The sequence below is a fragment of the Calonectris borealis genome, chromosome 1, assembly GCF_964195595.1.
Source record: "Calonectris borealis chromosome 1, bCalBor7.hap1.2, whole genome shotgun sequence".
NCBI lineage: Eukaryota > Metazoa > Chordata > Aves > Procellariiformes > Procellariidae > Calonectris > Calonectris borealis.
The window spans coordinates 137,207,703-137,235,565 of record NC_134312.1 but is presented as its reverse complement, the minus strand read 5'-3'; the positions used below and the strand labels follow the sequence as shown (position 1 = coordinate 137,235,565).

The window sequence follows — 27,863 nt, the reverse complement described above, 5'->3', positions numbered from 1 at the left end:
GCCCCGCGCCCCCCGCCGCCCCGGGCTCGCCCCGCCCCGCGGCCCCTCCCCGCTCCTGGCGGCGGGGCGGGGGCGGGCCCGCGGCGCCGGTTATTTGACCCCGCGCCGTGGTCCCCGCGCTCTCTCTCGCCCTCGCCGCGGTCCCTGACCCTGCCCGCCCGCTCTCGGCCCCGCCATGCCGAACATCGTGCTCTTCAGCGGCAGCTCCCACCACGACCTATCCCAGCGGGTGGCCGACCGGCTCGGGCTGGAGCTGGGCAAGGTGGTCACCAAGAAGTTCAGCAACCAGGAGACCAGGTGCGTGGGGCGGGGCGGGAGCGTATGGGTAGCCCTCGGCAGGCGCGGGTGCAGGCGCTGGGGTACGGCGTGGTTAGGTGCAGCCCCCCGGCACTCGTGCCTCCCTCTGCGGCCGCCGGGAGAAGGGGCCTGCGGAGCGCAGGCACTCCGCCGGAGCTGTCCCGGCTGGCTTCGGCGGAGCCAGCGCGGGAGCGCTCCCGCCGGCAGCTCCTGCGCCGGAGGAGAGGTGGCACGGCCCCCGGCCAGGCGAAGAGCAGCCTCCTGCGGGGTGAGGATGGTGTTCACAACAGGCGGCCTGTCCGCCTCGGGAGGTTCATCCCACCGTTCACAGATAGTTAATTAAACGGTTGATCAGCTTGGGCAGAGTCTCCGTAAAGATAACATCATCTTCATTTTATGAATTACAGCATATTATGTAGCTGCAGAAGTAGGTCCGTATGTGAGTGGATATAAGAACAGCGTGCTGATGATGGACTAGGTGCTTGAAAAAGAGCCTGGATCAAATCACGTTTCAGGGTTTGTTGTGACTGGTCTTTATTTTGCAGTAGCCGCCAGTTGTGTGTGTGGTGGACCAGTTACAGCTCCTGTATGGCTCCCCTTCTTAGTCCAAGACTGTTGGTCCTGTGTGAGGATAGTACAGTTGTTATGACGGCCTTGTCTTACCATGGAAAGTGCAGGTGTCTTAGGTTCCTGGCCAGCCAAATGCAGAAAGTGACTCTGATAACAGTGCAAAAAATCCTGTGTGAAACCATGAGGACAGCTTGCCCACCTTGACTCTCTGAGAATGCACTTGCCAGTGCTTTTTCTACCAATATTGCCTCTCTTTACTGGTTTGTCATCTTAGCTTTCTGACCCACCTATTTTATTTACTCATTTTTCGTGAAGAATTTTAAATTGAGGTGGCAGCTGTATGATCATCCCATGAGCTGGTAAGACTCTGCAACTGCTTTTCTATAGAGGTGTAGGAGACTAGGCTGCCAGCTGATTCTGAAACACAAGTTCCCGACTGTAGGTAGCTGGCTAGTCTCTGAGGTTACTGTATGTTTATTTTTATCTGTTCTTGTTCTGAATCTCCCGAACAAGCATGTTTTCATTGCTTCCTTTGAAAGATTAACATGGTGTATTCTAAAATTGTTCTCACAAAGCTTGTCCTTCTATTCTGTCTATGTTTTTGCATTTTCAGTTTAATTGCTCTTGTTCTAGTTATGCTCACTGGCATTACTATAAACCCTCTTCCATTGGTGTTTATGCAACCCAATGTTTGCACACTCTAACTCTTCTATTCATTCCTGATTGAATGAAGGTTTAAATCTTCTCTCAAGTCTTTCCAGCCCCATACTCACTTTATTGCTCTTTGATCTTTTTTCTGCATGATGAAACTTAATTTGTGTATTTGGTTGCATGACTTTCTTGCTAACTTTTGTCTAATTTTTTTAATGCTTGTTCTCCAGAGACACTAATCTTTAGTTCTGCTGTTTGCTATGTTTTAAGCGGAAATTAATTGATTTAGATTTCATCCAAGGTAGAAATTTATCTCCGAAGTTTGTATATTTATTTTATGAGGTAAGTTAATTAAATTCTAGGCTACAGGATACAATAATCTCTAGTCTGTCATTCTACCTATTTTTCCAGGTGTGCAATATTGGCCTCTGCCATTAAACAAGTAGGTAATGATGACTGCAGCACATCAGTGGTTTGGCTAATCTAGTAGTGCCAGTTTATTTTCTTAGGCAAGTAGGGATATAGTGTGGTATAGGTATGAGGAACGTGGAATGTATGTAACCTAAACATTATTTCTAGTTTCTTCTGCTGCAACACTGCGAGGCTGACATTGTCTTTTTTTTCTTTCTTTTTTTCCCTTTTTTTTTTCCTGAACTTAAAATGCCTTAACACTTTAAATCCTTAAGTGTTTAGTTTTGTTTTCTTTTTTTTACAGCTTCATACTTTTGAGATTCTAAAATGAAGTTCTTGTTTTCCCATTCAGCAAGTACAGTTGTACGCACTATATAATGTTTTAAGTGGGTAATCTTTTCAATATCCTTAGCAACTTATTTCGGGATGTTGGCCTTCCAGTTTTGTAGACTGATGTTCTTAATAACAAAATCAGCAATAGTAATAAGAGAATTCCTCAACAATGTATTTGAAAGTAAACTACAGCTAAAGTTGATACAATATTTATGCTGCAGTCGTCCTTTCCTGAGGCATCTGGATTTTTAGTCTGTCTGTATAGCAAAGTTTTTACACACATGAAGAAAAGCAAAAATTTATTTCTTCTTCTATAAAGATAATTCACCACAGTCTTTTTTTCTTTTTTGTTGCATTTTTAAGTTTATAAACAAGTGTATTGGCATTACGAAATACATTTGCAGTATTGCAGAATACTAGAACCTGATAGTTAAAATGCTCAAAGAGCCTTAAACCTTCCCAATGGCGCTTGGGCAAACCCCTGTGCAAACAGATAAGCCTGGGCCTGAGGGTCAACAAACTCTTGCTTTGTCAGGTCTATTAAGTTAGCAAGTTGCAGAGAAGATTCACCTCTTGTTAAAAACTCTGTTTTGCTCTTTGCTGCGTTCTCTTAAATGTAAATGTAAATTATGTGTAAATTGATAAATGTGTGGAGCCCCAGGCTTAAATCCTTGTCAAAGGGTCCTAGCTGGAAACCCTTTACTTGAGAATTGCAGTTAGTCTGGCTTGCAGAATAGAGTGGAGGGAAGAGTCATTAAATATTTTGCATTATATTTCAACTCAAACAGGCTCTAGGTCTCAGTCCCAATCCTTAGCAGATGTAAATGGGTTTGAGGAACTAAAGCTGTACCCTGAGGTCAGTCAGGGATAGGACCAGCACTGACGAGCACTGTGGCTAAATGGGCAGGTACATTCCCAACTCCAGAACATTTAAAATGGGAAAGGCTTCTCTTTTTAATTTATATTGAGACTAGCGTATCTAGCAATATCCCAGTTCTCTTCTGATTCAGGCGTTCAGCATTCTCGCAGGTCTGTAAACTGAGAAATGTAATGTCTCTGTTAGAGGAAGTGAGGGAAATTGCTGGTAGACTCGACTACTGCCACATTTTTTTCCTCCTTCCATCTAAACTGTATGGAAATGCTTTTCTTCAGCTGACTACCAAAGTCAAGCAACCCTAACGAAAGCAGCAAAGGAGCTTCTCAATAATATCTGGTTGTGGAAGATAACTCTGTTTAGTCGTCAAAGCTTGCGTGTCAATTAAGTGCCAGCCACAGTGTCATGGTAGGAGCTTGGGTGGCACCACCTTCTCGCTTATCTGGCAAAATGTTAGAGCTGCAGTGGGGGCTCAGTCAGTTTATCTTCTTCAAACCCCACAAGCAACTGTCGTCAGCAGAATTTGGCAGGCTGGAGGAAGAGGAAAGGAATGGAAGTCCTTAAACAGGCATGGCTGTTGTAGAATCAGCATCATGAAACTCTGTTTGGCAGATATGTAACAGAAGCATACAGATATTAAACGCTCTGAAGTTTTTCACAAAATTGTCTCCAAATACACTGAGATGGCATTTAATTATACTTGATACACAATTAAATCCCAGTGCTGCTATTTTTGGTGAGTCAGCTGATTAAAAAAAAAATTATCATCAAATGTGTATCACTTCTTAAATAAATATATTTTCTTACAATATATGGTATGTTTGCTTCTCTAAAGACTATTTATTTTAACTCTGTCCTTCAAATACTTGTTATTCTCAAAATGGAGGAACTGGAGTGACAGATGGCATCCTCTTACACACATCTCTCCCAGTGGAAGAAGTTAGTGCTCCCACCCATCCCGTGAGCTTCCTTGCTTCTTCCTGTGAGATTCACTGGCTGAAGTGAGTCTTCGTGCAGATCTTCTCGACAGATCCATGAGGAAGGGAATTGAAGTCCTGCCTGGCACATGTGAATTTGGAGGCTGCCTACCTGCAGCCTTACTTAGCTGCTGAAGCTGGGTTGTTTCAGAAACATGGACTTAAGTGTATGCTGTACAGCTTTTACAGAGGAAAATATGGGTTGGCTACAAAGGGACATTGTCTGCTGTATGGGAAAAGCTGTGTTGTTGATATGAGGGCCATTTGTTTGTAAGTAAATAAATAAAACTGGTATCTTGGACTGAAATTTAATCTTGGAAGATGGAAAAAATAGCTGATGTTTCCTTTGGGAATTTTTACAAGGATGGATGTGAGTCTCTTTCACACAAAGTGGGGTAATGAAAACAGTTTGTTCTATAAAGTAAATAATTGAAAAAATCAGGAACACACCTGGAAACTTTGATATCAATGCTATATATCAGGGATGCACAATTCAGCACCGGGCTGTAACATTTCCCTTCCACCTCTCCTTCAGCATCCTCCAAATCTTCTACTGCAGTTGTCTTGGATGAGACATGACCTCACTACGTCTCCTGTACCCTGGTTCCTTTGGGTTAGCTGCTGCGGGGGCCATGAGCTGCATCACCCTTACTGGAGTAGATGGTTATGGGATTTGCAGACCCCTAATTGTGGAGTAAGCAAGCTCAGATGATAAGCTGGTGCTAAATCAGTTGAAGGCGGTAGGGATTAGGGACATGCTGGGATATGAAGTGTCTCCTCATACTGCCCAGCTGCTGAGTGAGTGATTTGCAACCAGGGTTGTTGTGCTCTGCCTGCAGCAGCGGAGGCAGCTGTTTCCCCCGCTCCCTGCTCGCTTACACTGTCATGAGCAAGGGGAGGCTGGAGAAACCGATGTTACCAGCTTGGTTGAATAAGATAAAAATTGTTTCTGGATTGCATGTTGTGTGTGTTTTGTTTATATGGGGAATTGAAGATGCAGCAAATACGGCTGTTTATCACATTGTTCATTCCTCTGAATCAGAAAAGGCCCAAAAATGCTTCAAAGCTTTTGGTTTGATACTTCCACTTTATTGACCTTGCTGTATACTGTGTACTTTTTATCTTTAAGTAGATGCTAACTGCTTGAAATTTAAAAACAGAAATGACCTGTGTGAATAATGGCTGGCGATCCCACATGTCCTTAGCTGCAGAGTTTGGTACTCAGCCTTTGAAGACTCTCTGCATGTGCTCAGGCTTGTTAGATTTTTGTTTCCAAATTTCTGAGGGTTGCTTTCAGACTGCACGTGGCTCAACCCAGAGCTGCTCCAGTGAAGGTGTTTTCCTCTTGTGGTGGCAGGCTGCGTGCCAGAGTGGAGGGTAAGAAGATATTTCCCGTCTTGTGGTGCTTACCGTGCCAGTGCCCACCAGTAGGACAGGGCAGTTGTCAATGAAAATTAGTTGGGGGGTTGGTCTTGGAGCTGGTAATCAAAGTGGAAGAGCCTAGAGTGGAGAGGAGACCATGGGTGCCAGGAGATATGGAATACCTATAGACCAGAAACCAACTCTGGCATTTTTATTGATTGTTTGTTGCTTTGAGCTTTGCTGGTAGCCACTTCGTTATGTAACATCACGGCAGTCAAAATATTTGCCCAGTAAGTTGGAGGTCTTGCATTAAAAGACTTTACTCTGCAAAATGCGTTCCCAAAGGTAAGAGGTCAAACACACCCCTCTGCTTAGTGCTTTCCATTGGCTGGGTTTCAATGAATTGCAAATTCAGCATGTGGATTTTTTGATCACTTTTGAGATATTGATTCTTTTTGCACACTGTATGAGGACTCTAGACCTTAAATTTTGGCCTCTTCTCTGGTTACTGAAAGTGGTTGAAGTACACATCTACTTTATTGGCACCTAAATTGCTTGAGAAATCTTACTTCTTGTAAGCATGGCTAGAAACTTAATCTGTTGTAATTATTTAAAAAGGTGCATAGAGCCCTTTTAAGTGCATGACTTGAACAGAATCCTAATTATGGATTTACATTATTTACCATTTTAGTCTGGCTTTGCATACTTATTCCCCTGCTTCCCCACAACTGTTTTTTTTAGTTAGGATGTACAAATTTAAAATTCCCATCGCTGTAAGTTCTTTTGGGAGTGTACTATAAATCTAGCTCAGAAGGAGCTCAGCCTGCTGTTACTCCTGATTTTGAATTTTGCTTAATGGATGCTTCAGCCATTGAAATATGTTTGTAACGTAAGTGGGTTTTGAGCCTTATCCTTAATTCCTGGTAATTAGTCTATCCAAGTTTCTAGTTATTAAATTGAACTCTCAAATCACCCTTTGCAAGATGAAGGCAGATACCAACACTCAAACATGTCCTGTCTTATGTGTATCTTTCCCAGCTAGAGCCTTGTACTTCTGGATTCCAAGCAACTAGCTCAAAGTTAATTACTTTTGTGGGCTATTAATTTCTATAATTTTACTTCAAAACACAATTGTGTGGTGTAAGGACTTTTAATGTACAGGTTCTGTTGACTTTTCTTGAACGAGAAGTTTTTTTAAACAGTGTTACCAAATAGCTGAATTTGATTAAATTGCATAAAACAAACAGAGCTTGTAATCTTGAGGCAAGAGCTTGTTCTTGTGTCCTTCCTCTGTGTCCTCACTATGTTTGTTTAAATAACCCCCCAAAGAGTTAATTAGGTCATGATATAGATGGTCTAAGTGGAATTTAGTAGTAATGTTAATAAGATAACTGTTACAAAGTTTGACTGCTGTTAGCTTAGTGTTCGTTATTAGATATCTGAGGTACAATACTTCAGATATCTGATACTATAGTTTATAGTCTCTTATTGTTTGCCTGTTTATAGCTGAATGTGTAAGAAAAACAAAAACAAAAAACCCCAGAAAAACCCCAAAACAAACAAACAGCAAGCCCTAAACTGCTACCCCCCCAAAAAACAACCAACAAAAAACCCCACTCAAAAAAAACCCAATGTGGTTAGTAGAGGGGCTATGTCTGATGGAATATTTGCAACACAGTGACTGGTTATCTTTTACCGTGTGGCTCAGTGAAGGTAAAATAGGCAACTGTGTTTCTGTTGGTTGAGTTTACACAATACCTCTCAATAGCAATCTTTGAGAAGGTAGACGATAAGAGATACTGATCTGTTGCACAGCTGTCTCCAGCAATAATTACATTATGCTATTCTCTGGCACATTTAGCTGGGTTACTCCTGAGTGCTATGCAAGTATTAATTTAAGCTTGATTTATTTTAGTCTGCACATAACTTCCGTGTCTACTAGAAAAGGTATTTCTATATACATATACACATAAATTCACATTTCTGTGTGCCAAATAAGTATGTCCTTCTGGCCTGAAAAGCATAACCAAAAATTTTTCAAATGCACTGAGAGAGAAAGTAGTACCATTTCTGTTTTTTAAGTTGTTTATAAGGTGAAAAAGTTATTGCTAGCCCAAGGTCATTGAAAAGATATAGTTAATGGCAATGGAAGAAGCATCACTTCAGGCCCATTGTATGAACCAGATCTATATTTATCTCAAAGTACATTCCCTGACCTTCTGAAACCTGTTATTTCTTAGCGGTGTGCTTAGAAATGACTATTTTTTAAAGGAGCAAAACAACTCCGAGTGTTATAATTCAGTGTTCTTTGTGTATATAATGAACGTTAAGATCATGTATTTTTGTCATTCAGCAAAGTTTCTTCCTATTACATAATATGTCTGTGAAACTAGTGGTTACTTTTTGCCCCCAAGTACTAAAATCTTAGTCTGCCCTCCTTTGTCACTCCAATAACATTCTTCCCTAAAAATTGATGGTGTTTTCTTCTTAGTCTTTTTCTACTTTCTTCTCCTTTGTAATGGTTCCTAGGTTAATTTCCAGAACTGGAGTGTAACTTCACAGTCTTGAGTTGAAAGAGGTGCCATAGAGCTTTTGCATGTGGTGGTGTTCTTCTTTGGACCTATTCCAAAGGTGTGGTATATGACAACACTTGTTATTAAGCAGGTCTGTGTAAATGCCGGGTCAAGTGGCGATTATCATTTTTCAGAGCCCTCATAATAATCACCGTGAATCTATAACGATGGTTGAGGCTGCGCCCATAAGCTAGTAGGTAGATGCTTTACTCGGAGCTGGTTTTGTGTGTCAGAAGCAATGACAGGTTTCTCTATTTATTTATTTATTTGGTTTTGTTTATTCTTCTGGGAAGTGGAACTCTGATATTCCAACAGCAGAACTGTTTTTTGTAGGGCTTCTAATTAAGCCTGACCAGTTCTTCCGGTTATGGAATATGCTTAGTGTCTGGCTGAACTTAAGTTATGTTGACCAAAACTTTTTCAGCTCCAAAAAGGAAAAAAAAGTAAGAAAATAATTTGATCAAAACAGTTTTCTCTGAACAGCCCTATTCCAATGATCAAAAACTTGGACAGGGAAGTAACAGTTTTATGACCAAAAAATTGTGTGCCATGATGAAAGCCTCCAAAAGGTTTCCTGGATTAACACTGATATATCTGCAGATGACATTGTCCCTGACCACCTCTGTCCTTCCAGAGAGCTTGGTGTTTGCTTTCTTTTGGCCTTAAGAAATCCTGCTAGTAGCATTCTTTGGCAAAAAATGTGTTCAATTAAGGAGAAAAATTAAGGCAGGATCTTTTTATAGCTTGTTTGGGACTGCAGACGAGTTGCATAGGGGAGCTGAGAGCATGGACTCAACTATCTTGATGGTAATAAATCAAATGTTTGCATATCATTAAGATGTTTTTAAGCAGTAAATTCCTTTCTGTGTTTTGTAGCTACAGAAAGCTAGTGAGTCTTACACAGCACCCTGAAACCTGATAAACGAAAGTTGTTCGGACCGTGTTTGACCAGGACAAGCCTCAGCATTGAAGGACCCATCAGAGAAATTATTCTACCCGCATCTGGGCCACTTGGCTGGTTTCCAGCTAGAAGCTTTTGCTTATTTGTGTCTTGGGTAAAGATGCAACCTTTTAAATAAGGGCTCAAGATATTTTAATGTTTAATAATTAAGACTAACTTAGTAGAGGATGGGTTTGAAAGGTCTGATCGCCTCATTATTTAGGAAGTCTGTATGTTTCTTGTATGTTGTGCATGGATTCAGGAAAAAATGAAGGTTAGTCTGCTGTTTTTCTGTGTGAGTTTTGGACTAACAGATGTGAAAAGTTAGTGTGGTTCAACAGTAGATTTCTCTTGCTTGGGCTTAGAATTAAAAAAGAATCCACATTCAACTGATTTGTTTTAATTTTCCTGTTTATTTATGACATCTATCTAATTTTTGAATTCTGTGGTGTGAGCAGTGATCAGTGCCAGAATTTGCCTTGAAATCTGTGGAAGAATAAAATAACTCTTAGATACTATCATAAGGAACCAAAGTATGTAAGCACAGTTAGAGCAAATAGAACAACTGACACAACATGAGAGTTGTTGAGTCATGGTGAGCTGTTGATGAGCAGCCCTCTTAGCTTTTCTCTAAGATTTTCTTTTTTAAAAAAATACTTTGCTTGGACATCATGGTGTAAATTTTAACTAGACTTCTGGTTTTGCGGTGTGGTTTGATACTTCTCTCTTCTAAAATGCAGTAGTTTCTTAAATTTAGTAACTTCTTAATTATCAGAGAAATAATTGCCCTTTTTAAGGAGGTATTTTGATGCAGGTAGTATTTAATGCTCTGAAGCTGGCTGTATTGTTTCTGTACTTATCATCTAGGTTATTCTTTAAATGGTCATCTCCTTGGGAGGTGGCAAGGACAAAGAATAGACAGACTAAAACAAAAAAAGCAGTATCAAATTTAGTAACAATGTGAGCTGCATCAGTGCTATAGCCATAATTACGTGTTGGTTGGTGCTGACCTTATGAAGACCATATTTAGACTGAAGTAAATTCTAGACTGGCTTATATTGAAATAGGTGCTGTATCAAGGGGACAGTTACCCAAATCGCTGTAAAAAAAATCTTAGTCTAAATGGGGATAAACCTATGAAAGTTTTTGTTAAAACAAAACTCTTTTCTGTTCTTTAATAATGCTTTTCCAGTAATTCAAGTGTTTAAATGGTGATCTCCTGCTGTTTCAGTGTAGAGATTGGTGAAAGTGTGAGAGGAGAAGATGTGTATATCATCCAGAGTGGCTGTGGAGAAATAAATGACAACTTAATGGAACTGCTCATCATGATCAATGCTTGCAAGATTGCATCATCCTCCAGAGTGACTGCTGTAATTCCATGTTTTCCATATGCCAGGCAAGATAAGAAAGACAAGGTAGGTAAGAACTGTGTAATTTCGGAAGGCTTTTTTTCAGCTTGTTCACTTCAAATTTTTGGAGATGAAACATCGTTTCATAAACATTTAAGTGATTTGAAAGATTTGCCTTTTTTTTCATCCTTTTTTGGTAAAATGTTCAATTATGTCATCTATAGTTGAATGAAGTGAGACGATAAATTATTTTTTGCTTGTGTTTTGGTAAATGACATGCCTTCAATTTGAAAAAATAGGTACATCCTATGTGTGTGGTATATTGCAGAGTACTCTGCTAGCAAACCTCACCTTATGGGACTGTTTTTTCTGCTTTTTCCAGCTTCTTTTTTTTTTATTTTTTTACCTCTATATATGAAGAGAGTACACCCTTTTAAATATTTTAATTGCATGGAATTAAATCCTAAATTCAAAGTGCTGTAACTATTATGTAGGTGGGTTTTACCCTAGATGGTTAAACAGAGAGCCAAATGGAAGGAACTGATTAAATCTGCAAAGCATAACAGTAATTAATAAAAACATTATTTTATGCTGCAAGGCAGATAAAAAAATGGTTTTGTATCTGTAATAATTATTTTTATTGATGCAAACCAAAAATGGGAAACCTCATAAATACTCTTCTGATCTTAATGCCCTTTTCCTGAATTTGGTCTGCCTTAACTGATGAATATACCAGTTCAGCCAAGTTGATAACAAGTAACAAACTCTCTGTGGCAAGTGAGCTTAATTTTAAAAAATACAGAACTAAACTGTCCTATCTCTACTATATATATGAAAACCCTCTGATATGTTATGTGAATGTTACTTTTACCTAAACTTACTTGAAAAGAACTAACAAGAATAAATATGAATTTGGCTTTTAAGATTGGATTGCAATAGTTGTCTTTTTGGAAAATTGCCCTTCTCCGATACTTCCCATAAATGGACTGCCCCCTCCCTTTCACTTTGGGCATCAAGCAAACCATCCTGAAAGCTTTCTGTTGTTCTTTACATTCTTTTATATAAAACATAACAGGACTGAGAAGTAATGGAGAAGCTAAAAATAATAGCAGATATTACAAAATATGTAACGCTCAGCCTGTGATGTCTGAGAACAAAACTAAATACAGAAAAGTTGTTTTCTAGTGTACTCATTCTTTAAATGCAGGCTCTCTAACACCATACTAATATTACCAAGACCCACTTCTTATACTTCCAAAAACAGAATTCAGGAGTTAGATAGTAGCTCCCTATTCTTTGCCTACATCTTTTGGAACTTCCTTTTTGCTGTGTTTTTTATTGTATAATGCTCTCCCTTGATCAGGAGAGCTGAAATACTTCTTTTTATCAAAAAAGCTTGAAAGGGAAGTGATAAACATTTTGTTGAAAGGGAAGGAAAGCATCTCACTATGTTTTGATTTCCAAATTCATATTGGAAGATTCTGCTGGACCATCCTCTAAGTTCTTGGTGTGGGAAAAGGATGAGTATGTCCCAAGTTTTCCATGCATCTAGGTTATGCCTTGTCAAGAGTACCCAAAATCCATGTGGCAGCCTTCCGAGAGACACTTAAAACCCACAGTGTGGTGGCCCAGCATGCCACCCAGGAGCATTTTGTCTTTTGGAAATGCCAGCTGAAGATGGATAGCCTAGGAAAATGATTTTGATTAACAAAGGTTTTGAGCATTGTTCCAGACTCTTCTCTGGGTGTCACTGAGTTCTCCTGCAATTCTAGGCAAACCATTTCTTTTTTCTTTTTTCTTTTTTTTTTTTACCTCTGTTTTGCAATTGAGAAAATGTTTGCCATCTTTGGAAATTAACCTTGGTAGTTGACCTCCATGTTGCAAAATAAGTTATAATATAGCTGTCAACATTGGGCAGCTTATTGACAGGGAGATCTTTCCTCCCACTGTTGGATTGCATCACATCACTTGGTCTTTGACCCATATTGAGAGCACAAGCTTTGTACGCTGCCTGAAGTGTCAGTAAAGTGCCAGCCATTTTCTTCCTATGGTTATTTACAGATTTTCTTCTCTCTGGTGAAAGATATTGCTGTAGTTTGACTATGAACTGAAGCAGTATAATCTTCAGTAGCTGGATGCTGTTTTCTGGTTTGAATTTAAGTTGTTGACTTTTAATCCATAAAGAACTAAATAGAGTGAGTCCTTGCTGCTTGAAATAACCCTGTGTTCTTCATGCCTCTGTTGCAGTTATGATCGCTGAGAACAATGGAAGTGCTCTTGATTTATTTATTTAAAGAAAGGGCCTTGCAGTAAAAAATCATATTCAGAACAAGACCTGTGTGATTTACTCTGGAAATTTTCGCATTAAACCTGGACTAGCTTTAAATGAGAAACAGAGGTTTAAAAAAAAAAAAAAAGGCTTGCTGAGAATCGTAGAAAAGTTGGTAAATTAATTTAGATGCAATCAAGCGCTCCCATAAACTAGAATACTTCTGATACACAAGCTAGCTAATTTAAAATTAGCTCAGCTGTATCTGTGCTTTGGCCATAGTTGCATTTATGCATCCTTTAATCATGTTAACCTTCCGAGCCGTGGGCAGGACACATTTACGTAGGATGCTGCAGAGATGCCTTTGAGATAAGTTAGAAGTAGAGTGACAGGTAAGTTTGGTGTTCTACAGCTCATGTAACTTTGTTTTTTTGATTTGTAGAAGGGGTCCGTGGAGCGTTGGGTAGGTATCCTCTTTTTTTTTTTTTTTTTAATCTAACGCTATGCATTTCCATTAATATGGCCTTAAAGGGTGAAACTTACTGGGTTACATTATGTATAACTGGGAACATTTTCAGTTTCACTTCTTGATTTCAGTTGTGTTTCACCTAGGCCATGACAGTAATCCTGTGGATTAATTTGCTACTAGAAAACTCCTAGCTTCTAGTTAAAAATTTATTTGGACATTCAAGATAATGGCTGTCAACTTCTGAAGCGTCAAAGCATATCTCATTTTTGAAACAATAAATTTAGGTAATACATTAGTGAACATTCAGTATCCATACACTTTACAACTGGCTTTCTTGGAAGTGAAAGTTCCAGTTATAAATCTTTGGGGTTTCTCGGATTTTTTTTTTTTGTTCAGTATGCATGTGATGCATTTTGAGCAAGATGGTGTAATAAGATGCTTAAAGGCAACAGAGCTTTAATCTTGATGGACAACTTTTACTTTCAGCTATGTGTCCTTTGCATAGTTACTCTTGTGAGGTTGTTTATATTAGCTTAGTGGATTCCCTCCTGCCCGTGGTATTTTTTAGAATTGTGAATAAATTTGTAATGCATCACAAAGGAAGTAATCATTTATATAACTTGTTATATGTAAGCAGGGAATTTGCTTAGGAACTAAAAACTCAGTGATTTTTTTTTTACAATTTAGTTTCTGTACATAATGTAATGTTGTGTTTCACACTAATAATTCTGAAACTAATCTCAAATTGTGTCAAAGAATGGAACAATGAATACTGTGAATCTCTTTGTGTTCTTGCCTCTCTGATCAGAAGCAAACCTTACAAACTCCAAGATAAAGAAAATCTTGAGTTCACATCTACCTTTGTCATCCAAGTTTCTGAATAATGAGGCCAGGTTATCTGAGGTTCCCATGAATATACTCTCTTTGATTTTAAAATAATCTTCAATTTGGATCATATTGTAGCACAAAACTTATTTTCTATGCAAGCAATCAAATCTTAAATCCTTTTGAACATGTCATGTGTGTTTTCTTTTAATGCACAGTTTTGTGTAAAGGAAACTGTCAGATAGCTGCAAACTTCATTTGTCTTAATCTGCTGTTAGCCCATTCTTGAGAAACAGGTATTGGTGTCTGGCTATCTTTCCTTCCAAGACCCCTGTCCACCAACACGTAGGCAATCTGTGATGTGTGCATGTCTGCTAAAACAAGTTACCTAGTGGTAAAACCTTCAAGTTCTTCCTTCTGGGAAGGCAGCCTGCAAGGCCAGCAGCTGAAAGAAGTACCAACTGGTAACGTATACATTAGTATTTGATGCAGGAAAGTATTTTGGGTTTTTTTTGTGATGGTGATACTCATGATATTGATACATGAGACAAGCTAAGAGGTACTCACATTGAACAGAAATGGAAAAAAATAAAAGCAAATTTCAGTATGCTGGATGGAGTGGAAATGGCAAACTACGTTCTGGGAAGAATGTAATTTGCATTTAGCAGCTAGCCTGAACTAGTTGCTTATTTCTACCAGAGGGGGTGGTCCTGGTTTGCCATCTTCTTTTCCCTTCTCTTCCACTTGAGCTGCCTCATCTGGCTGCTTTGGTTTCAGACAAGTCTCGGTGTGCAGCGCAAGGGAAGTGGTAGAAGTGTATAGCCTGGGAAGAAGGGAAGGGGAGCAAACCTCTGGTTTCAGCATCACCTGTTAGTCCAGCTTAGCTGTAGCATCAGACCAGATCTTTGCAAAGAGCTGATAAGAGAACATTGTGGTAGAGTCAAAAGAGTAGAAACTAAATCTTTGTTTTATTAGATGTTTGAGAATTGAGAATATTTTGAAGCCCAGCTTAAAAATGTCAGTTTGTGCTGCTAAGATGAGCGGAAGTAATCAGGAATTTGAATGGCATGAACCAAAAGTTTACTACTAATAATAGAAATATCCTGAAAGCTTTGGCCAACTTGAACCTTACAGAACTGAACTTAAATGAGGAGCAGCATGGTCCTCAGTAACAAGAAAATCATCCGTGCTGAAGTGCTAATGATAGCAAACTCTGAATTGCAGAGATGGAGGGAAGTGCTGGCTGTTGCATTTATCTTCTGTGTATCTTACACAGACCGAATGGTGGTGATGTTCTGTGAAACACAAAAACCAAAAGGGATGGTTTTCAAAATGAAGAATTTCTGTAATGATGATGATAAACTTGATCCAGCCATAAGAAAGACTGCAATATCTCAGCTTCTTTTCTGGAAGTATGTTGGCAATCTGCAGGTTAAAACAGAGAAATGGCGAGTTTCCACCTAAATTAGCAAAAGTGTTGAGGAAAATACTGGTTCCTTGATATGACACAGACAGAAAAGCATCCAGGTTAGATTGACAGTGGTTCAGCTTATTTTAGGTTATGCCCTTGAGCATTAGTGGAAGGAAAGCAGAGATACTCTGTAATTGTATATATGGGGTGGAGGGAGAGGGGGTTCCTAGGAGGCTAAATGAGGCTGTTTGATAAAGAGATGTAGCAGGAGAGAATACTGTGCCAGCAAAAAACAGAGCCTGACAGTGAGATGGAACCTCTAAATCGCAGTTCTGCCTTCATGCTAATGTTATTGCCAGCTATTAGCCTTATTTAAAGATTGGCAAAAAGAAAACAGGAGGTTTTGTTTAGTATTTCTGTTACAGAGAAAGCTGTCTAGGGCAACATAGCTTTTTTCAGAGCTTAAAAAAAATCTGAAAAAAAAACTTTGGAGTTGCTCAAAACTAAAAAGTGAGGTATCTTCCAGTCATGATTTTCCATCTTCTCTTTTTTATGTTGCTATTTGTTCTGCGTCTTTGTCACATTTAAAAAGCTTTTGACATTGTCATTAACTTTGCTAAATAGATTTTTGCTCTTCTTTTGTTCTTTCTACTTCTTTGTTTTTTTCATCCCCCCTGTCCCTTTTGGGAATTCTAGACTCCTAGTTGCATCCAACAATTAAGCCTGAATTAGCAAAAAAGAATAAATAAATAGGCCAGGGTTAGAAGACCCCTGCCAACATGGATCTGTTACAAGCTTTACTATATCATGAAGAAATGCTTGATGCTAACTTTGTTTTAAAGCAGTGTTTTCAAAAGTTGGGTTCAATCTTCATTTTTGGCAATGTTTTTTAGAACAGGATAGTTGCTTGAGAGTTGGATGTTAATGTCGGGTAGTGGCTTAGAGAAATGGAGATTGTCTGTCTTTCCGAGAGTTTTAAATAGAAGAATTGGGAAATGATATCCCCAATATTATCTGCTTGTTAGTCAGTCTAATTACTACAAAGCATTATCAGGCAGACTGTGCAAACTGATTTAGATATTTCTAAAAGTTTTGCTGAGTTTCAAAACCCTAGTAGCAAGATTAGCTATTGACAGGCTAGTTTGGCTAAAGTTCTGGAGCTCTTCATATCTAGATTCCAAATATTCTAAAGGAAAAAAATCAATAAAAGTAGCTAATTTCCTGATTCCTTGCATCTAGTCGAAATCTTTTTAAAATTTAAACATTTGTGCTTTATTCCTCAGAGTCGTGCTCCAATCTCTGCAAAACTTGTTGCCAACATGCTGTCAGTTGCAGGGGCTGACCACATAATCACCATGGACTTGCATGCTTCTCAGATTCAGGTAACTATCAGTTCTTACTAACTGTGGCTAGGGGCTCTGCTGAATTAATGTGAAAGGCTAATATTAATTCTCTGTTTTTTCTCATTGTTCTGAAAGGCTATATACAGAAGTGTAATTCTCAGGGTTCAGAGAAAGTCTCACTACCTGTTTCTAATTAAATTTCCTTTTTGAAAGAGACCAGCCTTGATTTTATGGGGTGATTTTGCGGGCACTTAGAATACTTGTGCGTTGGAGTCTTCAGTGGAATTTGCCAAGTCTCGTGTAAGAGCTCCCAGCACATAAAATATACTGGTTTGGGGCAAGTTCTCTTAATCTTGGCCTGGTCAGAGGTTATAGTAATGCCCTAGATAGAGTTCTGTTGTTACAGCCAAGGGGACAATATTCTCTTAAGAGAAGTGGAGATGGAGGCTGGCAACCTGCAGCAAATGACAAAACTCTTTCCTCGGACACAGAATAGACATTTTTTGTCATTCTCATGTGTACCTCTTTTCAAGATACCTTGCTTTCTCTAGAAAATACCTTCTCTTCCAGTTCTGGTAATTCTGTTTAATCAGAATTTCCTATTATGTTAGATGGCTGCCATGCAAATAAAAAGCAATTTCATTGGTGGTCTAACACAGATTTCTTGTTGCTACAACTTGCACAAAAAGAAAGATTCCATTTCTGCTGCTCAAGTAATGCTAACTTGAATCTTCCCCATATTGAAATACTGCTGTTCATGTCAAGCAGTTGAAATTTGTGGAAGTTGAATATTACTCACTGGATTTTTTGAGAGCTTTTCACAAGCGTGAATTTTCTTGAGTGCCTCAAGGTGATCATCTTTTCTGATTTTTATATCATTTGAGAACAGCTGTTCCTTATTTCAGTATTCTTGGGTGAGATTTTTAGAGACCTTAATATTTGTCTGACTTCTGCTGCATTTGATAGTAATATCAGGGGGCAGAATTAGGCCAGTGCAAAATACTAATTAAAGTTCTACCATACATGAAAGGCAAAGGCTTGATTCTTTCCCTGTGTCTTCGTTCCAGATAAGACATAAATGTATATTCATGAAACTCTCTTTCTGTTTTGGACTAGGGTTTCTTTGACATTCCAGTAGATAACCTGTATGCAGAACCTGCAGTGCTGCAGTGGATTAAAGAAAACATTTTGGAGTGGAGAAACTGTATCATAGTCTCACCTGATGCAGGTGGTGCAAAAAGGTACTATACAAGCCTAAAACTATTAATTTTCCATATAGTTAGTGGTTAATGAACTAGTTTTCCATATAGTTAGTGGTTAATGAACTAGTTTGTCTAGTCTTCTTTTTTCCTCTATGAATTGTGCAAGATATAGGGTACATCACTGATGAATCCAACTGCATTGTAAAAACAGAACAACTAGTTTTTCCAATGTTGTTCATGCTTGAAAACATCCAGGAGCTTTCTATACTCTAAAGAAAATCTTTTTCTCTCTCCCTGGATATGGCCTCATTAGCCAAATCCCTCCACAGGAGGGAAGAGATTTTTCCTGCTGCTTGCTTCTTTAGTCCAGCTGCTGCACCTCTTCCTGCTTCGCTCTGGAATTGCCTAAGTTTCCCTTCTCTGTCAAAGCATAAGGCCTATCCTCACTGTACCTGCTGGCATTTAGGTAAGAGCTTGCCTGAGTCGCGTTTCTTTTTTCTTTATATTGTTGCATTCCAGCTGTAAACCTATTGACCCCAGGTTGTGCACTGTGAATACTAGAAGAAGGGAGTGAAGTTTTGTTTTGAGTGGCAAAAGGTGAAAATAAAAAAGTTAGTTCATTGGAGTGTTTCTTCATTTGCAGCATGCGTTACTCATTTAGCAGACTATCTTTTATTTGGTATCTATTGAGCATAAACTAATGCAAAAGTTCAGTAGCACGCTGGCTGGTGAGGTGATAAAGCATGCCATTGAGGCGAAACGCTTATTGTCAAGTGTTATTGGTTGTGCTGCTGCTACAAAACTGAATGGGAACAAAGACAAATGAAGTAAGAATCCTGTAAGCCCATAGTAATTTAAGTGTTTGGAAGGTAGTATGGGGAAAAATGTGAAAGACTGTCCTAATTTGATTTTAATTTAAGTCCTTGCGTCTGTTTTGAGTGTTCATGTTCTAATAATTAATAGGGAAATGAGACTGATTAGAACTCCATAGTTGTTCCCGTTTAGATTAATCCAGTTAAAGATGTGAAGAATAGAAAACATTCTAAAACTCAGTCAATTAAATTTCTTTGTTTGTTCCTATCTGGATACTGTTGTTTTCACAGTTGTTTTTTTGTTTGTTTTTTTGTTTGTTTGTTTTAAACAAAATACAGCCTTTGCTTAGAATTCAAGTCAGAAGGCAGCATTTTTTCCCTTACCAAATATTTGTATATTTTCAAGTTGATCATAAGAGTTTATTTTTTGAGGACCACTTTCACTGTATTTAACATAGATAGACAGACTCTATCTTTGGTACCTTTCTGTTGTAATGCAAACAAGAAGTTGCTGATGAAGTAGGGGAAGATGTTGTTTTCAATAAACTCACAGGTTCTCCTTCACCTCCAGTAATGTAACGTAAAAAAAATTGGTTTGGCATTTCCATTTGAAACATGTAAACCTTAAAATAATACTTGGGTTAATGAAAAGTGAATAGAATGTGAAGAAAGTTTTCTTAAAATTTAAATCTGTAAGCATTAAAGATATTTAAAAAAGGCAAATTCTATTGATATCTTAATGCTTCTGAAGTATTGAGTCTTGCTATGAAATTACACTATTGTTCACAAAAAATGCCAAAGCATTTGGGTTTTTTGTTTATCACCCAGTTTTGAAATACAGTAACTAACAACTCCTTCATATTTAAGTGGTAAAGAAACAAAACTATATTCTCTATTAACTATGCATGTTAATAACCTTGTTAACAACATTCTAAACGTATTCTAAAAAGACAGGCTACAAGGTTGTGCTAGCATAGAAAAAGCATAGTATTGTTTATTCCTGTGTCTTTATACCTACCAGCTCTGGTATATTAAAGAACCTGAAAAAAGCAATCAGAAGTCTGTAACAAATTAAGTTTGTTATTGGAGGTTTGTCTGGCCACCAGAGGTCACCCTGAATAGTTTTAAAAGATCTTTGTCAAGCAGATGTATAGCTAAGGGAATTACTAATGAAGTAAGCTACTTGATTACTAGTCAAGTACTGCTAAAATTAATCACTATTAACTAACTGTTTGGTTTTTCACTTTGGTTTGGTTTCACATTCCTCCAATGGTATTTTCAGTTGGGATGTTAAAGTGCATGCTGCTGTAGGCTTAGAATTGAGGCTACCTCTACTGTAAATTATCTAGTGTGACTAGGTATTGCAGCAGCTTAATAAAAGCTTGTGAATAGCTGAAATGTTTTCAAAGCCAGGCACTTAATGACAGAAAACCAAAGTCAATTCAATAAAAAAATCGATTTCTGGAGTATAGCTTAACACTCTCTGGTTGTATTTATTAGCAGTGAATTAAGATTGTTTCTAACCTGTCTCATTACTTGCTAAAGTTTGTGCTGCGGTAATTTGAAAGCCAGGAAACATAAAAACTGTGTTTTATGACAAATAGACATGTATGGCTCTGTTCTTTCTTTTAAAATAATTCTCTAAATCTGGTCTATTTCTTCCTGTAACTTAGGGTTACTTCAATTGCTGACAGACTGAATGTGGAATTTGCTCTCATTCATAAGGAAAGAAAGAAAGCAAATGAGGTGGACAGAATGGTCTTGGTTGGTGACGTGAAAGACAGAGTAGCAATTCTTGTCGATGATATGGCTGACACATGTGGCACAATATGTCACGCAGCAGACAAGTAAGTATTATTATGGACTGGCTCACTGTTTTGCTGTACTGTAACCTGCAGATAGCCAATGAACGCAGTTGCTGTGTCCTGCATGCTTGTAATCCAAGCTGACCTCTGTAGCAGGAAAGCACTCTGATCCTTGAGTCTATACGTCACAGTCCTGTGATCAAGCTGTGTCCTTCTTTAGAACGTGGAATTGAGAAAATATTTACAGAAATATATTATCTGTATTTAGAAAGAGGACAGAATAAATAAAAAGTCATATAACTTGGAAGGGACTTGGGCCATCTAATGCATTTTTCAGTTCCAAGGCAGAAACGACAGATAGAAAATCATTCTTTTCTTTAAACCTCATCATGGAACCTTTTCACTCTCCGTAGGCAATCTGTCACAAAGCTTTACTAAATTTAACATTAGAAAGTATTTTCTCCCCAGTGTTCAATGCGTGTTTAATATTAATCTTTAAGGTACATCTTCAGTATAAAACTACTTGTTCTTTTCATCTGGGGAGGTGAGAATAAGTTTTCCTGTCTTTTGTCTGGAAGTTAGTTAAAGAGCGTTCTCATTCCGCTCTACACTAAGTAACTTCAGTTCGTTCAGTCTTTCCACATGGTTTCTAGACTTCTGCTCTGTTGTTGGCGGCCTCTGGATTCTTTCCAGTTGGTCCACTTCTTGAAGTGGAGCATGTGAATGTAGACGCACTATCTTATCTGAGGCACTAGCAGTGCTAAGTAGAAAGGATTACTTCATGATTTTCCAGCTGGCTTTATGCTGGTACGTTTCAGGGTAGTAGTAGGGCTTTTTTTCCACAGAAGTTGGCATTATTGACTGCACTGAACTTTGATAATGTCTGCAGCCTTTAAAAAAATTGCTGATTCCTGAAATGACTAATTCTTCCTGTTGCTGTAGCTTCACAACTCAATATGCATGGCAGTAACTCTAGCTTCAAAATCGTCTTGACAAATTGGAGAAATGGACTGAAATTCATTAAGAACAAATGTGAGGTATTACAGTTGAGCAATACTAGACTAAAGTGCTCCTGCCCGTCCACTTATATCCAAATATGTGTTACCAACTTTGGTTTGGGAGGTTAAGGGCTGCAATCTAAACTTGGCCAGAGTCCTGAGGTTTTAAATCTTCCGTTCAAAGATCTTGTATTTTGATACTGTTTATAGCAAAGCCCACCCCCGTATGATTGTAAATAGTGCATATTGGAAGTGGGAAGGAACTGCTGAGGAGCAAGACGCAGGAATGTTTTAAATTGATGTTGCTGAACATTTAGTGTAGCATTACTACTCTTGAATGTAACCCTTTCTAAAGCTAGTATGTCTCAGTTGAGAGCATTTTGAATTTATATTCCTGTTCAATATATTTGTAGACATTATGAGAGTATCAAATAGTCTTGCATCCAAAACAGGACCATGTGGTACTTCCTCCCTGACTCTGTTTGAATCATAGAATCATTTAGGTTGGAAAGGACCTTTAAGATCATTGAATCCAACCTAACACTGCCAAGTGCACCACTAAACCATGTCCCTAAGCGCCACATCTACATGTCTTTTAAATACCTCCAGGGATGGGGACTCAACCACTTCCCTGGGCAGCCTGTTCCAATGCTTGACAACTCTTTCGGTGAAGAAATTTTTCCTAATATCCGATCTAAACCTCCCTTGGTGCAACTTGAGGCCATCCCTCTTGTCCTATCGCTTGTTACTTGGGAGAAGAGACCAACACCCACCTCGCTACAACCTCCTTTCAGGTAGTTGTAGAGCGCGATGAGGTCTCCCCTCAACCTCCTTTTCTCCAGACTAAACAACCCCAGTTCCCTCAGCCGCTCCTCATAAGACTTGTGCTCCAGGCCCTTCACCAGCTTCGTTGCCCTCCTCTGGACGCGCTCCAGCACCTCCATGTCCTTCTTGTGGTGAGGGGCCCAAAACTGAACACAGGATTCGAGGTGCGGCCTCACCAGTGCCGAGTACAGGGGCACGATCGCCTCCCTACTCCTGCTGGCCACACGATTGCTGATACAGGCCAGGATGCCGTTGTCCTTCTTGGCCACCTGGGCACACTGCCGGCTCATGTTCAGCCGGCTGTCAACCAGCACCCCCAGGTCCTTTTCCTCTGGGCAGCTTTCCAGCCACTCTTCCCCAAGCCTGTAGCGTTGCCTGGGGTTGTTGTGGCCGAAGTGCAGGACCTGGCACTTGGCCTTGTTGAACCTCATACAGTTGGCCTCGGCCCATGGATCCAGCCTGTCCAGGTCCCTCTGCAGAGCCTTCCTACCCTCCAGCAGATCAACACTCCCGCCCAGCTTGGTGTCGTCTGCAAACTGACTGAGGGTGCACTCAATCCCCTCAACCAAATCATTAATAAAGATATTAAACAGAACTGGCTCCAGTACTGAGCCCTGGGGAACACCACTTGTGACCGGCCGCCAACTGGATTTAACTCCATTCAGCACTACTCTTTGGGCCCGGCCGTCCAGCCAGTCTTTTACCCAGCAAAGTGTACGCCCGTCCATGAGCAGCCAGTTTCTCCAGGAGAATGCTGTGGGAAACGGTGTCAAAGCAACAAGGTGAAGCTTAGGTGAGCTGGACATTCCTGTTGGTGGTTTGAAGTAAAGATCGTCCCATGAGTTTACAGTCTTTAGTTGCACGCTTGCTGTTTGCATCTAGATAAAAAGGATGTAAAAAACTCGTGGTAGAGAGATTCATATAGTCTTGTGTTTCTTTTTATTTTGATGGAAATTTGGTGGAATTTTGGAAAGAAATGTTGTGCTGTTGTGCAGTTGTTTGCTATCCGCGTACTAATCTGCATCAGACAGCAAAGTCTGCTTCTGGGCTGTGCCCTTTGCAGATCAGAATCACAAATTGTCTAGCCAATGTTTTTTTTTTTATATACTCCAGTGCATAGAGGAAGTTAATTCCTGTCAAAAAGGAGGCCTTTATTTCTTCCCTGTTATGAAAGAAATACTTCTTTATTTACCTACAGTAGATTTCTATAGAGCAAATTCTAAAACCATCAGAAACCTTCAATGTACCTGCAGTGTTTGCTAAGAAGGATGCTTTTGCTTGAGTGATGCTGCCATAAAGTAGTGCTTTTCATTAATGACAAATCTAGGTGAGATGTACTTTGTGCTTAATTAGATTTGCTCACCAAAATACTTTTTAGACCTCTTTTTATCTCAGCAACCTAGATGCGTATGAAGTAGATGAACTAAGAAACGTGTTTTCGGATACAGCAGATCAACTTCCTTGAGTACAAACTTAAGTACACAGCCTTGGTACGCACTCACCCTGTTGTAGTGCATCCTCCTTGTAGGCTGCAGCTACTAAATGTAATGCTGAGAATGACCAGAAAACTTTGATTCTGTTGAGTCATTCAAAATGAGATGATGTTTCTGTGGTTGTTGTTTTTTTCCCATCTTACTGTGCTTATGCTATGATCTGATAAAATACCAGTCTTCAGGGCCTCTGTTTGTAAGACTAGAAAAGCAGCTAGGACATAGCTGAGTGTCTGGAGGCAGAGAGGCCAGTCAAAACCGAATGAAGAGATTCTGACTCATTCACAAGGTGTTCTAGTTCTTTGATTTAATTTTTTTTTTTTTCCTCCTGTGCTGTATCATTTCACTGTGTGTTTGGATCAGCAGCATGTCTTCCCACAACCTTGCAGTAAGCTAGGCTTTTAATCATTAACATTTCTTCTTCCTCAGAAACTCTTTCCAAGCAGAATCATTTGAATTGCAAAATGCAAATGAAAATAAAGGTGGACAATAATAGAGGCACAACAGAATTGTGAATACTGCCATCCAACTTACTTCATTTTTGCCTGATTAAGATAGAAAACTTGTACTGGAATTCAGTTGTATGTATGTATTCAGCTGATAGGGTCAAAAGTGCAGCATTTGAGATTAGTATCACTTCTACTGATAAGAGCTTTTTTATTTAATCAGCAGGTTTGGTTTTTTTTGTGAAACTTATTCGTATAACCTGAAAAAGCTTTAAATTTTCTGAATTATTTTGTAGATATTTGTATCTTCCTGTAGCTTCCAGGAGGAATTTGTGTGTAAAATGTATTCTACAGAGGTTCATATCTGGCTTCATCTATAGCCATACATGTAAACATGCATCACAGCATACTTTTCCTTCGTGTTCTACAGGTTAGTGTCTGCTGGAGCTACTAAAGTTTATGCCATTCTTACTCATGGCATCTTTTCTGGTCCTGCTATTTCTCGGATTAATAATGCATCGTTTGAAGCTGTTGTGGTAACTAATACAATCCCTCAAGAAGAGAAAATGAAACACTGCCCAAAAATTCAGGTATGGTGGTGTTTTTGTGTCATCTGTTTAAACTCTGGCTTTGTATTTTACAGTTCACTGATGCTAGAATTTGTGCCTTGAGAGGAAAATAATATTCTAAAATGCATTGTGCAGCTTTGTTGTTTGCAGAAGATCTTGCTAAAACATGCCAAAGAACTGTTTTAAGGGGATTAAGGTAGTACAATAGAGTATTGCAAAATATTTGGTATTTGCAACAGATTGAGTATGCCTGACTCTGGAAGAGTGACAAGTGTAAAATTGGCTGGGTTTTGGGGTTTTTTGGTTTTTGATCAATATTAATCGTACAGTATTTGTATATAGGAACCTAAGTTAGTTATGTTATTGTGGATGCCACAGAAACCTTAGACGACTTTGTTTTTTGAAAACACACTAATGAAAATGCTCAAGATAACAATGACATATGTTTCCTTTCAAAAACCAAACTGAAAATACAAAGCCGACTTATGTCAGTAGCTTTTACATTGGATTGTTCTGGGAAGTCGCGTCCCTTTTGGAGTTTTTCCTTAGTACAGAGTGGAGGAAAGCATAAAAGATTGGGTTTTTTTAATGCAACGTTGAATTTTTAAAAAGCTTCAAATTTATTTGGTATTTATTGAAACAAGGCAAGCACTTAAAAGGTATACTTCCCTTAAACGGCATTTGTGTCAAGTGGACACTGCCATCTGATGGCTAGCATAGTTTCTTTTTGACAACATGCCCTGTGCCAGAAGTCTTCAGCAATATGCCTGTGCAACAATCTTATTCAATGCTTTCTTACTCAATTTTTGAGTTTGTACTTTGTATTAATGCGGTTCTTATGTATATGTTAAGTACCTAATGCTTTAATGTTATTTTACTTCCTAGAAGAGGTAAGAGAGCACAATGGTAAATTGAATGTTTGTTCATATGTTTATAAATCGTATAGTTTATTGTTCTTGGCATCCCATAAAATTTCTCTTCTTGATTTTTCTTTCAGTTTATTGACATTTCCATGATCCTGGCTGAGGCAATTCGAAGAACACACAATGGTGAATCTGTGTCTTACCTGTTCAGTCACGTCCCCTTGTAACTGCAGGAGATCACATTGCATCTTTGCAAAGGTCCCTTCAGCTAGCACTGTTGTTTTTAACAATGCATCTCAACCGCAAGAAATGAGTGTCTTTGTACAATTCCAGAGCTTGTACGTTTAATTATTATATTTGTCATGTAATTACCATTTGTTCTGTGTAAATGGGCAATAAATCTCCATCTTGCAGAAACTTTATGAATTCCCATGAGAGTCTGGAAGCGTTGTGTGTTGCATAAGTTCTCTTTTATGTGCCTATCCTTACTTTCTGCTGAACTGCTACTTCAGATCTGTTTTTCTATACAGAACTACAAACTGTTCATAGAACTTAATGGGATGTATGCATATAAGATCATTTTCTGTGTTAAGCTAAATGCTGCAGGCTTGGGTATCTTATATCTATTCATCTGTCAGGCAAGCAGCTGTTGGTTTTTGTTTTATGTTTAACTACCATGAATAGTATTTTGTAAGCCCTAAGAGAATGTAAACTTCATGTTAATTTTGAGGAACTGTTGACGCATCCATAGTATTAACTGTGTTTCATACACTTCATGTTCTTTTTTCCACACGATATATGTGGCTGCTGTTTTCTTTTTGTAAAGCTCTCATTACATTAAATAGTTTGCTTAACATCTATTCTGTGCGGTTACTGTCTTCAGCTGTAAGATTAATGTTTCAGTATTCCTGGGATGATTCATTTCATGTGTTTCAGTAATAAGGACCAATCTTTAATCATGAGCAGTTTGGTTTAAATTTCATTTTTTCCCTGTAGTTTTTGACATTCCGTGATTGTGATCATATGAATCATTTCATAGCAGTTTTCCTGTTAATATTGTAAATGTTAATATGCAAAGTCCAAACAGCAAATTTAAACACTTGTATTTATACAAGACGGTCTCTACCCACATTTACTTGATTAGAAAGTATCTGAAAATACTTTTTGGTTTTTTCAAACTGCACAGTCAATACAGCTTCAGATTTCTATTACTGTGCAGCCAGTGAACTGTGGTAGACTAACTAGTCCCAAATACTTTAACATTAAAGAATTAAAATCACTATGAAAACAGTATTGCCTCTTGTATGCTGAGAAAGCTTACAGTTAAATACTGGTAGTGCAGTCAGTAATGGATTCTGGGGGGAAAAAAACAAATCTAATATTGTAATTTTAGGTCTTTGAATCCTTCTATGGAGTGTTTTCAGTCGTCTTGCTAGAAAGAAGAGTTTGTGTGTATTAAGATAGTGTTCCTGCACCTAGATCATGGGAAAACTCAGTTTCTTACCTGAAATTGCAGTTACTAATTACAAAAGCATTTGCCATGCTTGAGAGATGCTTCTTTACTGTGGAGCTGCATAAAAAATAGCCTTGTTTCATCCTACCTTGCTTATTCTGGGATATATTTATAATGATACAATGTTGTATTATAAAACGGATTTTTGCATTCCATTTAAGAGAGTCTTCAGACAGACTATTCTTTTGGTTTCTCTGAGAATGAATCTATTTTGTCTTTATATGTAGGTTTCTTTTTCCTATATGAAGATGTGTAAAACAGAATTTCACCTGTATTGCTTTCAGCGATGAATACAGAAATGGGGTATATAAGATATCGTGATGAGAATTCAGTTCACCTACTGGTTCTCAGAGAAATTCCTCATTACAGTTGAGTTTTCAAAAACACGTTATGACACAATGGAAATTAATTTACATTATTGTTTTATTTGGTAAAGCAATATTTTAAATGTAAGAGTATTTAACCTATCATCTTGAAAATATTACTTTACAGTTAAGTTGTTAACCCTAAGTCTGTGGCCACATAATTAGACCAAAGTTTAGACCTTATTACTATGCAAAAGGTATACAATGTTTAATGCATGGTATCAATTCAGTTGCTATATAGATCAGATCTTTGTTACAAACAAAATGCTGAATTGTTTGCTGTTACTGTGCACAAGTATTACAAATAAATCTTGAAAATTA

The 27,863-nt window shown here is 38.5% G+C and overlaps 1 protein-coding gene across 4 annotated transcripts; it reads left to right on the top strand.

Annotated features, from left to right (window-relative positions):
• The first annotated feature begins 8 nt into the window (after positions 1–8).
• On the top strand, positions 9–27,863 carry PRPS2 (phosphoribosyl pyrophosphate synthetase 2). 4 transcript variants are annotated; one of them, XM_075176251.1, is made up of 8 exons: positions 9–297; positions 10,220–10,403; positions 13,049–13,069; positions 16,595–16,693; positions 17,771–17,895; positions 20,342–20,515; positions 22,890–23,089; positions 24,663–24,749. In XM_075176251.1, exons 1-7 carry the CDS (start codon positions 176–178, stop codon positions 23,080–23,082), a joined length of 918 nt encoding a protein of 305 aa, XP_075032352.1. In that variant the 5' UTR covers positions 9–175; the 3' UTR covers positions 23,083–23,089; positions 24,663–24,749. The 4 variants fall into 4 exon arrangements, with proteins under 4 accessions (XP_075032352.1, XP_075032334.1, XP_075032342.1 ...); XM_075176233.1 differs by lacking the exon at positions 22,890–23,089 and adding an exon at positions 25,799–27,863 and having other exon boundaries at positions 18–297; positions 24,663–24,822; XM_075176261.1 differs by lacking the exons at positions 9–297; positions 22,890–23,089 and adding exons at positions 9,004–9,103; positions 25,799–27,863 and having other exon boundaries at positions 24,663–24,822.

Coding starts and splice junctions, on each gene's coding strand:
- PRPS2 (XM_075176233.1), top strand. CDS start 176: ATGCCGAACATCGTGCTCTTCAGCGGCAGCTCCCACCACGACCTATCC. Junction 13,070..16,594: donor AGGGGTCCGTGGAGCGTTGG/GTAGGTATCCTC, acceptor TTTATTCCTCAG/AGTCGTGCTCCAATCTCTGC. Junction 17,896..20,341: donor GATGCAGGTGGTGCAAAAAG/GTACTATACAAG, acceptor CCTGTAACTTAG/GGTTACTTCAATTGCTGACA.